Here is a 12,447-nt window from a genome sequence, read left to right as displayed (position 1 = left end):
TGCAGACTTGAACGTTTGCCTATCATCTACTTTATGAATCTTCACATCTAAATAATTAATTGCATCCTTTGTAACGTATGTGAGGTTGAGAAAATCGGTAGTGGATCCTGTGTATTCTATACACTCATAATGTCTCCTCTGCGTCATTCCAAAAAATACAAATGTCATCCAGGCAGCACTTGTACACACTCCCAACATCCTACATACTGGGAATTAGAAATAAACTTGTGCTCCTATACATAGTATTATATTGGTGTAACAGAGTACAACATGTTCCCATCAGTGCTCCTTTTTCTGGTTTGAAAAACTCACCTTCAAAATGCATATACGTGTTCCTAAGTACTATGTCCATTAATTCCAAAAGTACTCTTAAAATAAATCCTTCTCTTTCCACCACGGCTTCTTCAAATCATTCCAAACTGATCTCATGTGGTATTACTGAAAATAAATCTATTATGTCAACCGTACCAAACCTTGTATCTTTATTATACAAATTATTTTGTACCGCTTTCAGAAAATCCCATGAATCCTTCAGTATGGCTGCTTGTTCAATTCAAACTTTAAGCTTAAAATCTATGTATTTAGCTATAGAATAAGTTTTTGAACCATTTGTGGCTACTATAGGTTTCGGGGTGGATCTATAACACCTTTATGAACCTTAGGGATCTCGATTATGGATGGTATATGGGCGTATCCATCCGTAAATAATTATAAGTATCTATAGCTATCATATTTTCTAAAAATAAATCTTTTAACATAAAGTCCATCTTAGAATAGCCGATGGTAATTTCATTTTTGAAACTCACGAGTATTAGTTTCATCACCAAGTAATTCCATCATTTTACCCACATATAATACATTCTCCATTATACACCACAAACAAGTAACGAAGCCAAAGAACCAAAAAACGAACACAGCCCAGCAATTCAGGACCAGCAACTAGCAGCAAATTGTTCCAAACCTGATAAAGTTACTAGCGGTAGCCAAAGAGTCTTTAGACAAACGATCTTTATTAAAACACACCAAATAATCCAAGCGCTTTCACCCGTGTACTGTCGGTCTTTCTCAAGGAAAATCTCTGAGCACCACTGTGCACCTCTTTAAATAGTTAATACAAGTCACATGATAAAATTAATTAATTGATTAATAAATAGCCATTGTACTTTAAAGAAACTTCTGCCTTTAACAAAGTGTTACATTTGATTTCAAATTCTCTGTTACGTCCAAGTTCACTGTCTCATTCCTTAGATATCTAGTTAAATGCGCTCAAACATGTATAAGCTGATTAAAAACTTAAATAATATATCTTTAAATACTTATTTCATAGTTTAAATACATTGAATGCATAAAAAAACTTCAAATTTCTTCTTTTAGTATAAAAAATTCATGTTGAAAAAATATGGTGAGTAAATATGAAATATATATTGTGAATTATGTCTGTAATAAACTCTACGTTCATCTAAATATTCCAATAGTCTAATGTTACTCATTTTAAACATACAGAGTTTAATAAACTGGTCTTTCTCATTGCTATGAACCTGAATGAACAAAAATCACATCTAAAACCTTCACTAACAGTATTCACTATAATAATTCTTAAGTAATGTAAAATATATAAAAAATATAAAATATAATTAGGTTTAAAATGTTGAACCTTTTGTTCAAAAGGGGCAAATGTGTATATAAATATGAGTTAAAAAACTGTGTTATAATATGTCTTTAAAGGGAATAATGACAAACTATTATAACCTTGCTTTTCTCATTTTTAACACACTCGTAATGTTAATGGAATCATTCAAGCCAGGAGTCTTTATAGAGTTTAATTTCAATTGCCAATATAACTCACGATACTCTAAAGTTGTCTCCCAGTTACCACCTCTAATGTCTTGTGTAACTTGCTCCAATACAAAAAACTTCACATTCATTTTTTCACACACCAGGGAATGTTTATAAATTACTCTCTTTCTGTTTCATCACATCATTAAAATGTTCATAAACTCTTCTCCTTATGTGTCGTTCAATTTTTCCTATATAAAAACTGTCACAGGTTAAACATATCCCCACATATACTACCCCTTTCGTGGCACCTGGAAGACTTCCTTATAAATTGTGTCTTGGCCTGATAGTTCCTCTGAAATTTTAGGATTGGAGACACAAGTAGATGGTTTAGATCTTGGAGCTCTTTCCCTTTTTGCTGAAGTCACTTGAAGAGATCAGAAACCTTGGACCCCAAAAAGGCTGAGTGATCCAAGGGAGCATCCAAGACTTTGGCCTTAAAGTCATCTGGTAAAGGCTGAAGATGCAGCCAGGAGTATCTCCTCAATACAGAAGCAGATGCAGCTGACATGGCAGAGGCCTCCGCTCATCACATGCACACCTTAGGGAATGTTTACTGACTTGGGAGATGAGCTCAAGCAAGGAAGATAGGGATGCCTTTGCAGAGCAGTCAGGGTTCTCACCGTGTTCCTTGGATGCTTTATCCAGTAAGGCCAAAGAGTATTTGGCCATGTACCACTGGTAATTTGTAGCCCTAAAGGCTAGGGTAGCCGAAATGTACATCTTCTTCCCCCACCTCTCCATGGCCTTGCTGTCTATCTGCAGGCAGGACAGTGGTAGTAGGGAGAGGTTTGGTAACCCTATCAGTAGCAATAGAAATAGTTGGTGGGTCAGCTGGCGGGCCATTTAAAAAGGAATTTTTCTGCATCAGGTACCCTATACAACCGGTCTGCCCTTCTAGGGGCAGATGGTTGGGAATCTGGGTTCATACATGCTACTGCAAAAGCATCCAGGAAGGCAGGCTGGACAGGAGGAATAGGGGCCAGGTTAGGAGATTCCATCTGGATCAGGTCATAGAATCTTTGAGCCTCAGACATGTCTGAGCAATCCCATTTAAAATGTTTCCTCATAAGATTGACTGTCCCCGAAGGTAAGGTCTTCAACAGGGGAGTCAGGTTCAGCAGAGGCTTCTTTTGGGGGATCCATACCCCAGAGGGGAAGACATTTATGAAGAGTAGGACAAGGAGTCCTCTGAGGAGTCAGACATTTCCTCTTCTGCCGGTTGGCTAGGAGTTGTCGGAGGCTGAATAAGCTTGGGACTAAGAAGAGGTGGAGCAACCTGAGGGAGGTCTAGCATAGGCCTAAGGGCCAGGAAGGCATTGTAGAAACTCTGACTGAAGGCCTGCCAGTCTGGCAAGGCCTCTGGGGTTGAAGTGATATGCCTCTTCTGTTTTTTTCTTTGTAGGCCTAACCGGCGTCTGGCTGGTGGTCGGCCTTGAAGTCATAGAAGGAGCGGCTGAGGCCTGCTCCGAAGCACCCATCCCAGAAGCTGGTTCCCCCCTGGCGTCTGAATAAGGTGTCCACTCTGGATTGTGCAGCCTCCTGATAGGTACCAGCTTTATCTGAAGTGACGGATGCCGGTTCCTGGGCCAAGCTAATGGTAGCTACAGGCTGAGAATCGGTGGAGGGAGGCGCGGTGGAAGTAGACAGCCCTGCGGAGTTGGCCCTCTTCCGGGTGGTTCAGATGGGGAATCTGAAGTGACTTCCATTCAGAGTGATCTGTCTAAGGTGCTGGTTTTCAAGGTATAAGTCAAGGGCCTGAAGTCGGTGACAAAGAGTCTTAGGGACGAGCAACTTACAAATGGCACAGTTTTTATAATTGTGATCCCTACACAAACAAAAGAGACACTGGTCGTGGGTGTCTTTATGGGGAATCTGGCGACCACAGTTGCACTTGCTCTTATCAGACATTAACAGACTATAGTAAATACAAAAGGACTGAAGAAAATCCCCAATGGGGTACATGTCAATGCAAAACTGATCCAACATCCGTGAGTAACAGGCACACCTGGCATACGGCTGGCAGTTTAAAATTTCTGAGGACTGGTGCATGCAGACGTCACATTTATGGCCCACGTACCTATGAACACAGACGTCTGACGCACCGTCAGGGACTGGAAAAGCTTTGGAAACCTGGCTGAACAAGCTGATGGGAAGAAGGGTAAACCCACTAGTGAATACTGCAACACTGGAATAAGAAGGACATATATACAACTGACTGCACCTAGGCAAGCCCTATAAACTCCAAGACTTGAAATGGTTGAAGATGGGACTTGGCGAGACTGACTGTGATCCACCGAAGTTAAGATAATTACAATAGGTAATCCCTGGCTTTTTCTAAGAGATGCCTGGCTGATGCAGTGAGGAGCCAGTCATCCAGATAAGAAAACACTTTGAATCCATGCAGTCTGAAATGACCTGCTGCCACTGCCGTACATTTGCTGAGCACCCTGGGGGATGTGGTGAGACCGAAGAGCATGGCTTTGAAGTGGTAATGACAGTCTACCTGTACATTTTGATATGATAGCACACGTTTTGAAGTTCTATGCAGCACATCCAGTTGTCCTTCTGTAAGAAGTGGCAGAATTGACTGAACAGTGACCATCAAGAACTTGGAGTTCTTTATAAACTGATTTACATAACAGATCCAAAACAGGTCATGGATCCCCTATTTTCTTGGCACTAAAAAGAACCTCGAGTAAATGTCAGATCCTCTTTGGTCTGGTGAGACCTCTTGGGTGACCCTTTTGTCTGGCAGCTTTTGAACCTCTAGAGCTGCTAACTCCCACTGATTGTGTGGAACATCAGGGAGATGATTTCTTTATTTTTTTAATTTATTTTGACATTTGTTGACTGGGAATATCCAACAGAGCTTTAGCTCATTTTTAGCAGAGGCCCAGGGGAAAAAGATCCGTACAGAAATTTATTTTTAAAAACAAGTAATGGATATTAGTTATAACAAGCAAGTTGTAATACATAGCACACACACAAAGTATAAGATCAGTGGATAACAAGAGACATTTGGCATGCAGTACAACAGTATGTACAATCAAAAGGGAGTGAGAAGACACCAATAAAATCAATAGTGACTACAAAATGTGCAAGTAGAGCATAGGGTATGAAGTAGTGCGGGTCAGTATGCCGAGGAATCAATAAATAGTTGGAGAGGTAAAAACCAAAAGGAGAAGAAGAGAATAATCTATTTGCAGAAAAGACAGGACTCTGGTAAGTGAATGGACAAGTAGTAAGAAGGTTAGTTTGGGCTTTGGCATGTGCAGAGCCATGCTTTTTGTAGGGCTTCTTTTAAAGCTTTTTTTGACACATTCAGCATATGGTAGAGTTCTAATGTTCAGTGAGAGCCTGTTCCATGCTAAAGCAATGGAGTAGCTATACAAGTGTTGGCCAGTTTGTTCTTTTAGGCTTCCAGATTTCTAAGAGGAGCTGGACGGAGCTATGAAGAGAGCAGTTGGGGGTGTACAGTTTTATGAGAGAGGACATGGCGGGGTAGGAGGCGAGTTTGTTGAGGATGGAGTGAATAAGAAGCAGTTGGAGGTGTAGGAGTTTATAGAGAAAAACCGTGAGAGAATTTATAAAAAGAAAATGAAATATCCTCTGGATATGGTCTTTTGCACTCACAAAATCTCTTCTGATGGCTGTTCAGGCATCAGGGCACAAAGAAACACCCCCTGACTGCCTTCAGAGAAGAACAGTCAGGCAACCTCTCAGGAGGGCTGAAAGGGTCTATCTGAGAAAGTCTCAAAACTCTTGGTTTTGTGGACTCCCTTTCATGGCATGGGTGGCTTCTGTTGTTTTGCCCTCTGCCGCTGGGAGAAAATTCTCTGCGAGTCTTGAAAAGGTTCTTGAGATTTCCGGAACCACATCTTCTTACCACTGTGTTGATTCCTGGAAAAAAGTTTCTGCAGGGTAGAAAAATGGATTTCCATAGCAGACAAGGTCTTTACATCTTGCTCACTTTGGGAAAGTGTCTCTTTTACAATAGGCCCAAACAGGAAACATCCATCAAATGGAGCACTGATGAATGACACTTTAAAGGGCTCCACAAAATCACGCAATCACATCCAGGCATGTCTCCTGATGGCTATGCCAGAACCCACAGCCTGTGAATAACCTTCAGTTGTATGAGAGATTAGCCTCATGCATGCATTCTGTATAGATTATAGGACAGCCAGTTAATAAGCATTCTCTACCTCCACCGACATGGACCCAGAGGTAGACTTAGAGAGTTCCTAGTGAAGTGTGCCAATTAGTTAAGCGACCGTAAGGCAAAGGTCACTGAAGTGTAGACATGCTTCCCATACTTGTCCAACGCCCTATATTCACTATTTGGAGGATGGACAGAGGAGCTCTGTTCAGCCAGCACATTTTGGTGGCTGCCACAACAACCATGGCATTTATGGGGATTTCTTAACTCCAAAACTGCATATCTTTTGGTGCCCCAAAAAATTTGTCTGGACATGTAGGAACAGGTTCTACTGTATCCAGCTCTTTCCAGGCCCAGCAGAAGACAAGATCTTTAAGCTCATCCACCAGAGGGTAACCCAAGATGTAAATGGGCCAGACCCAAAGGCTTCTAGAAACACAGATTCCTCCTGGGAGGGGTTTTGGAGGACCAGCCACCTTTTAGGTGATAGGATTTCTAGAATATCTCCAAAGGAGATGAGATGTCTTCTGGTGATGATCTTGGGGATCCTTCCCCTTCATCAAAATGTCTTCAGTTAAAGATTCCTGGGGGGAATCTAAGTGCCTCTTTTTGCAGAATCTCTTCCGGGGAACCTCTTCAGTGGGGTGCTCTGGAGAAGTATCGGAAAAGGTGAGGAGTTCCCTAACTGAAACTGCCTGGAAGCTCTTATGGATTTGGCTGTGCCTGTGGAGTAGGATGACAAGACTCAGAGACTGGATCCAAGGAAGTTAGAGAGTCGAAACAGCTCTCAGATAGGAGAAAGGCCTCTCTACCACCTCAAAGGCAGAGGCACTGGGAGAAACCGAAACAAACCTCACTGGAGCTGAAACTCTAAAATCAGTTAAGCCTAGATCCCCTCCAATCCTCTGTGCTGCTCTGGGGGGGGGGTCGGGTCGGACCCAAGCTGTCCAGCCCCAAGGCTCTGAAGGGAAGCAATGGCTCTGAAAGGCTCAGAGTAAAAGTCATCCCCCTGGATCTGACACAGAGACTTCTGCTCCAAGTCTCATCCTGTTCAAGGGGGGTGAGCACTGAACTGGTCAGGAGACAGTCATAGTCAAAGGAGCATCTTCGGATCAGACACTTCAACTTCTGGAGCTCTCAGATCAGAGAGTTCTGAAACAGTATGTTGGAAAGGAGAAGGAGAAATGATGGTATGTGCAGAAAGCTTAAAGCTCCTGGATCCAGTGGGAGATGGACACAGTAAAACCCCCATCTGGATCTATGCTCCGAGAAATTCTAATCATCCTGTCCACATCTAATTCGGAAAGATTTCCGGAGGACTTTATCAAAGTAGTAGTTGATGGAGGTAGAGATGGTTTTCTTTGGGGTTTCCTGTAAAAATGGGATCCAAGTAGAATGCATGCACGAGGCCTTGCAGAAACCAACTGCAGAGAGAAACGAGGACTCCAGAATCAAGGAGACTTAAAGACTGAAGGAGTCAAATCCACAGAAGTCGGATCCAAGTGCTTTCTACGTTTTGCTGCTGGCTCCAATATTTGTGAGTTTTTTGGGAAACAGAGCAGAAGAGTGCTTCCTATACTCCCTGGGCTCTGAAGCCTAACTTTTTTGAGAGGATTTGAGCCCCTAAAGTACTGAAGTAGAAACTGAAGAAGGCGATGATGCAGAAAGAAAGCCCTTGACAACTAGTTTATTACACCTGTCACTTACTGCTCTGGCACTGAACCCAGCACAAATTTTACATGGGAGAGTCTAGATGAGTGGAGCCTAAACAATAAACATACTCCCTGTGTGCATCACAGTTGGGTATCTTATGCCCACAGGAAGTGCACCTCTTTAAAAACGTTAGCTTACTTATCGAGAATTTACTTCCCTAATAAAAATAAGAAACTCGCAGGCCACAGAGACTCTGACAGGTACAACTGCCAGTAAATATGCAATAAATTGCAAAACGGTTCAAAAACGGTGGATGAGCCTGAAGCATGGCCTAAAACTAAATGTCCAAAAAATGCAGAACTGTGTCCTTAGGCACATAGGTGACAGCCCTCTGAAAGCTGATTCAGTTCTTTGAGACCTGGGCACTGTGGCAGACAATGAGCTATTCAGTTAAGAATAATGGATAGATATAGAAAAACTGCACACAATGGCTAAAGCTGAGAAAAATTATCTACAGGAATATCTGTTGATAAAAAACAACAAAAAAACAAAAAGGACTTGTACTATTGTTAAGATCAGAGCACTGAGACCATTTGGTTCAGGTGACAAATGAGATCTGAGGTATTTTGGAGGGGAATTATGGGTAGGTGGTAGGTAAAAAGTCAGAGACCTGGATGTGAAGGTTTAGAGGGGCAAAGACTGGATCCGAGTTCCCACACGATGAATCAGACAAAAACAGACAACTTCAGCTCTAGGTACAAATTACTCGTTTCAATGGGCACCTACGATTTGGGGTACTAACTGTACTTTGGATCAACAGCCTCATACCGACTTACGAACTGATGCCTTCTCCTTCCACAAGTACTTGTGCCCATGCACTTGTTCAACAAAGGTAACCATAAAATTGATGATTTGGTGTACCGCATGCCCACCCTTAGGTCATATGTCATGCCACTTCTGCAAAAGCACTGCTACAGGACATGGCTGTGGCTCCACTCTCAGGATAAGCATACCCATCCTCCATACCAGCTTTGCCAAGCACCAGAGCTGCCGATCAAAATTGGGTCATCAAGGCCATAGCCATGCGTTCATCCCTTTAGAACACCAGTGCGGCTAGGTTTATGAGAGCTTAACTTTTCATTGATACAAGGCCAACATTCAAAAGCCCTTACTGTACTTCATGTTTTCTGATGCATTTGTATTTTGGATCCTAGCACTTTTGTGATATTGGTACTTTGAACATGTACTAGTATAAACTCACCAGTTTAATGGTAGGGTAACCTAACAAAAGGGACTGTTTTGTACAGCTAACTTCTCATTCACTATCCCCCCTTCCAAAGTCTCATATCCCACAAAACCTAATTCTGAGTACTAAGGACTTTAAGATACAACATCCATGGTCTTACAGTCTTAACAGGGAGTAACACTAAAACAGTGAAAAGGATAAGGCAGGTAACTCACTTGGCGCCTTCCAACAAGTCGGTTACATTGCGAGTCTTGTTTCCTTCGCCAGCATCGAATGTTGTAGAATTGCCAATCATAACTACACCTTTCGAAGTGCTGAGTGCAGGGAAACATCTCCGAATAACTGAAAATGAAAAGGAATTTAAAATATTAAGGGACAGTTTCATATCACAAAAAAATGCAGATGCTGCAGCACATGCAAACTTCACAGCAAAATGGGACCAAGATGCTAGTGCTACAAAAAAAAAAAACACATACTTAACCAATTAAACAGAAATAATAAAGACAGAGGAAAAACCTTTTCCACCATAATTACAAGGGGCATTGCTGTGAGGAACCAAGTCACCATGTCTAAGTAAATCATGTTCAGCAGCACTGTCTGCCCAACTTCTTCCAGCATATTAAGTACTTCAGTAAAGAAACTTTTACTTCCAGCCTTCTCCAGATCAACTAGGCAACTTAAAACAATTCCTCTCGAAGTAGCAGTACACATTTAATAACAATATTTTTAAATATCCTGGTACAGCAAGCAACATTAAATCCTACAAACTGCTGAGAAGTTATTCCCAGCATACAAGGCATTCCTGGATCCCTCACTGATAAGCCTATTGCATATTCACAAAACAAACAGTATTAGAACTACTAGATTTAAGGATTTAAACTTTAGAGGGACAGGTATTCCTCTTAGAGAATCACAATTCTCTGGAATATGCTTCCCATCCAAGTGAAGCAGAGCCCTTTCCTGACCCTATTCAAGCATAATCTGGACCAGTGGATAAGAAATCGAAAATTCACTCCAGGTCTGGTACCTATGACTCTGCTAAGACAGAGGCATCCATTAAATTATGCCCCAACTAACACACACCCCTTAAATAACTTCTAAAAGCACAATAACTTATGGAATACATTTGAGTCGCATGGCTAGGCTTATAAAGGCCCTAGTGGTCATCAGGCTAGTATACACCTATGAAAATAAACCAGACCCTGGGTAAACTAAAAAAAAGCAAGTCATGCAACTTAAGATATAAAGCATGGAAGTCATTGCTACAAACCAAGTCTCAAACATCCCTGCAATAATATAGGCAGTTAAGGAACCATAACAAACAATGCATGAAGCAAGACAAAAAAGTTTAATATAGTAACAAAGCACCCATAATTTTACCAAACAATCCAAAAAACTTCTAGAAATCAATAAATGCATTGCTCAGTCCCATACCTCTCAACCTCTTAGAAGAAATATGGACAAAGCCATAAATAAAAGTGGGACAAAGGCCCAAAAATAGGGACAACTTTTAAATATTGATCTTACAATCTTAGAAAATTGCTAGAATAACATGTTTGCATATGCATGGATTTTCTGAAGATTATGAAGTCTGAAACTCAAATATATTATTATTTTCTAATTTCAATCTTTAATGATTTACCACTAATGTGCCAGAAAACCACAATTTTATGAAAAATGGACCAAAAATATGAAGCCAAATTCTGGACATTCTGCGAAAATCTGTACAGTTGAGAGGTATGTCAGTCCTGAAAAATCAGCCCAGCCCACCCCCAACCAATAACTCCCAAAGCATCACTTCACATAACTCACATTTTCTAAATAAACAAACAAGAAACACCAACCACTGAAGACTGCAGTGCTAAAACAATGACTGAAGTTTAAACACAAGTGCTGCAATATCACCATGAAGTAGAATGTATGTTCAGCAGATAAAATCAAAATAAAATCAGCACAATTTAATAATGAACAGATAAAAGCCTTCAAAACAACAGAATGTAAATCCTCACAAATGAACAGGAGAAGTACTTTCAGCTATGCTTTCATCAGATCCTATTCACACTAAAACACCTCCCTTTTTCACATTGTTACTAATCCAGTCAAGTCATCTCCTGAGCTTCCTGCTTTTCAATATAGGTTTTAAAGGCACCACTCCATTAAGGTCAGGGCTCCTGTCTGCTTGTAAATCAGCTATCCAGCATGTTTCCAGGACTTCAGTTTTATTTGATAGATCTCCACCTCATATTATCTAGCACTCTTTCTAAGGCATGGAAGGAGAATTTATGACTAGGATACTTTTGAATATGCTGCGACAAAGCATTAGTCTGTACATGAAGTAATTGTGGTTATACATGTTTAGGATGTATACTTGTTCTGTGCAAAGTATGACTTCTCCAACACAGTTGGAGTTAAGATGGGCACTTTTCCATGTAGAAGTTGCAAAGCATGTACTTGTATAGACACAAGCAATTGCTTTAAACATCCTGTAACTGGTTGGACGTACAAATTAAAGATGTATGTGGATTGTAATACTAAGAACATAGTATATGCAGCTACTTGTGATAGATGCCCAGGATTTTATGTTGGGAAATTTAAGGACAGGATTCTGCGCTATCTTAGTGATTAGACAATGTACAGACTAATGCTTTGTCACAGCTGGTTAGCCTCTCAATAACCCTGAATAGCAATGTCAGCTGACTGACCATAGCAGACATCACATGACTTCCCAGGTGATACAAAGCATAAATGAATTCTCACTGGTCTAAATTTAACATCTTGGCAGGTGGGTATTGTGCCACTGGATGATGGTAAAGCTCACAATCTTACTAAGGTCCATGACCTGCTAGATGGACTACTTCAGTCACAGTCATAATACAGAAAGAGACTAGTTTATCTGGGATCAGTCATACTAGTCTCCACAAAGAAGTGATACAATGTAGGAAAAAGAGCCTCAAGGGTGGAAAAGATTTTGCTCCAGCAGTACATCGATTTAAACATTTGGGGGCAGGACACTCAGGACAGTCCCTCGAGAATGTTTAGCAACAGGGGATCAGCTTCATGGGTTTTAGGTATTATGCATTAATTTCACTTCTTTTGTCACAACACGCCTGCAGGTGTTTTCAAGCTGTGGTTTATTTCTCCTAGTCAGGATTTATGTCCCCAGTTCATCTAAGGTCCTTGCATAGCTGCAATTAATAACATGGGCATCCTGAGGCAATGTAGCAACTGCCTCAAGTATACGGACAACCACATGCTCCTAAAGCAAACAAATAACAGTATGTCAGAGACATAACCATACCATGAAGGTGGAATCAAACCTCTCATGTAACTATAAACAAGACATCAAGCAGGTTGTCAGTGCACACACATGCACACGCACACACCTCTCCTCTAACACAAGACAAGCACAGACCCACCTATGCAGAGATACTCACACAGACCAACCTATGCAGAGATAGAGCCTACCAAGGGGCCAGAGACCTGCCAAGCACAGATCACACATACTAGAACATGAACAGACCCCACTTTACATAGCAACACATAAAAATTT

The 12,447-nt window shown here is 41.1% G+C and overlaps 1 protein-coding gene across 1 annotated transcript in view; it reads right to left on the bottom strand.

Moving 5' to 3' along the window:
* Positions 1-12,447, bottom strand: part of SLC44A2 (solute carrier family 44 member 2) — a gene marked incomplete in the record, with an annotated part of 993,595 nt that overhangs the window by 394,207 nt on the left and 586,941 nt on the right. The window contains 1 exon segment of the mRNA XM_044084762.1: positions 9,113-9,239. Within this exon segment, the coding sequence (XP_043940697.1) occupies positions 9,113-9,239 (127 nt within the window).

This window comes from Protopterus annectens, chromosome 9.part0, assembly GCF_019279795.1.
Source record: "Protopterus annectens isolate FY-2018-M chromosome 9.part0, PAN1.0, whole genome shotgun sequence".
Classification (NCBI taxonomy): domain Eukaryota; kingdom Metazoa; phylum Chordata; order Ceratodontiformes; family Protopteridae; genus Protopterus; species Protopterus annectens.
This window is presented reverse-complemented; position numbering and strand designations above follow the sequence as displayed.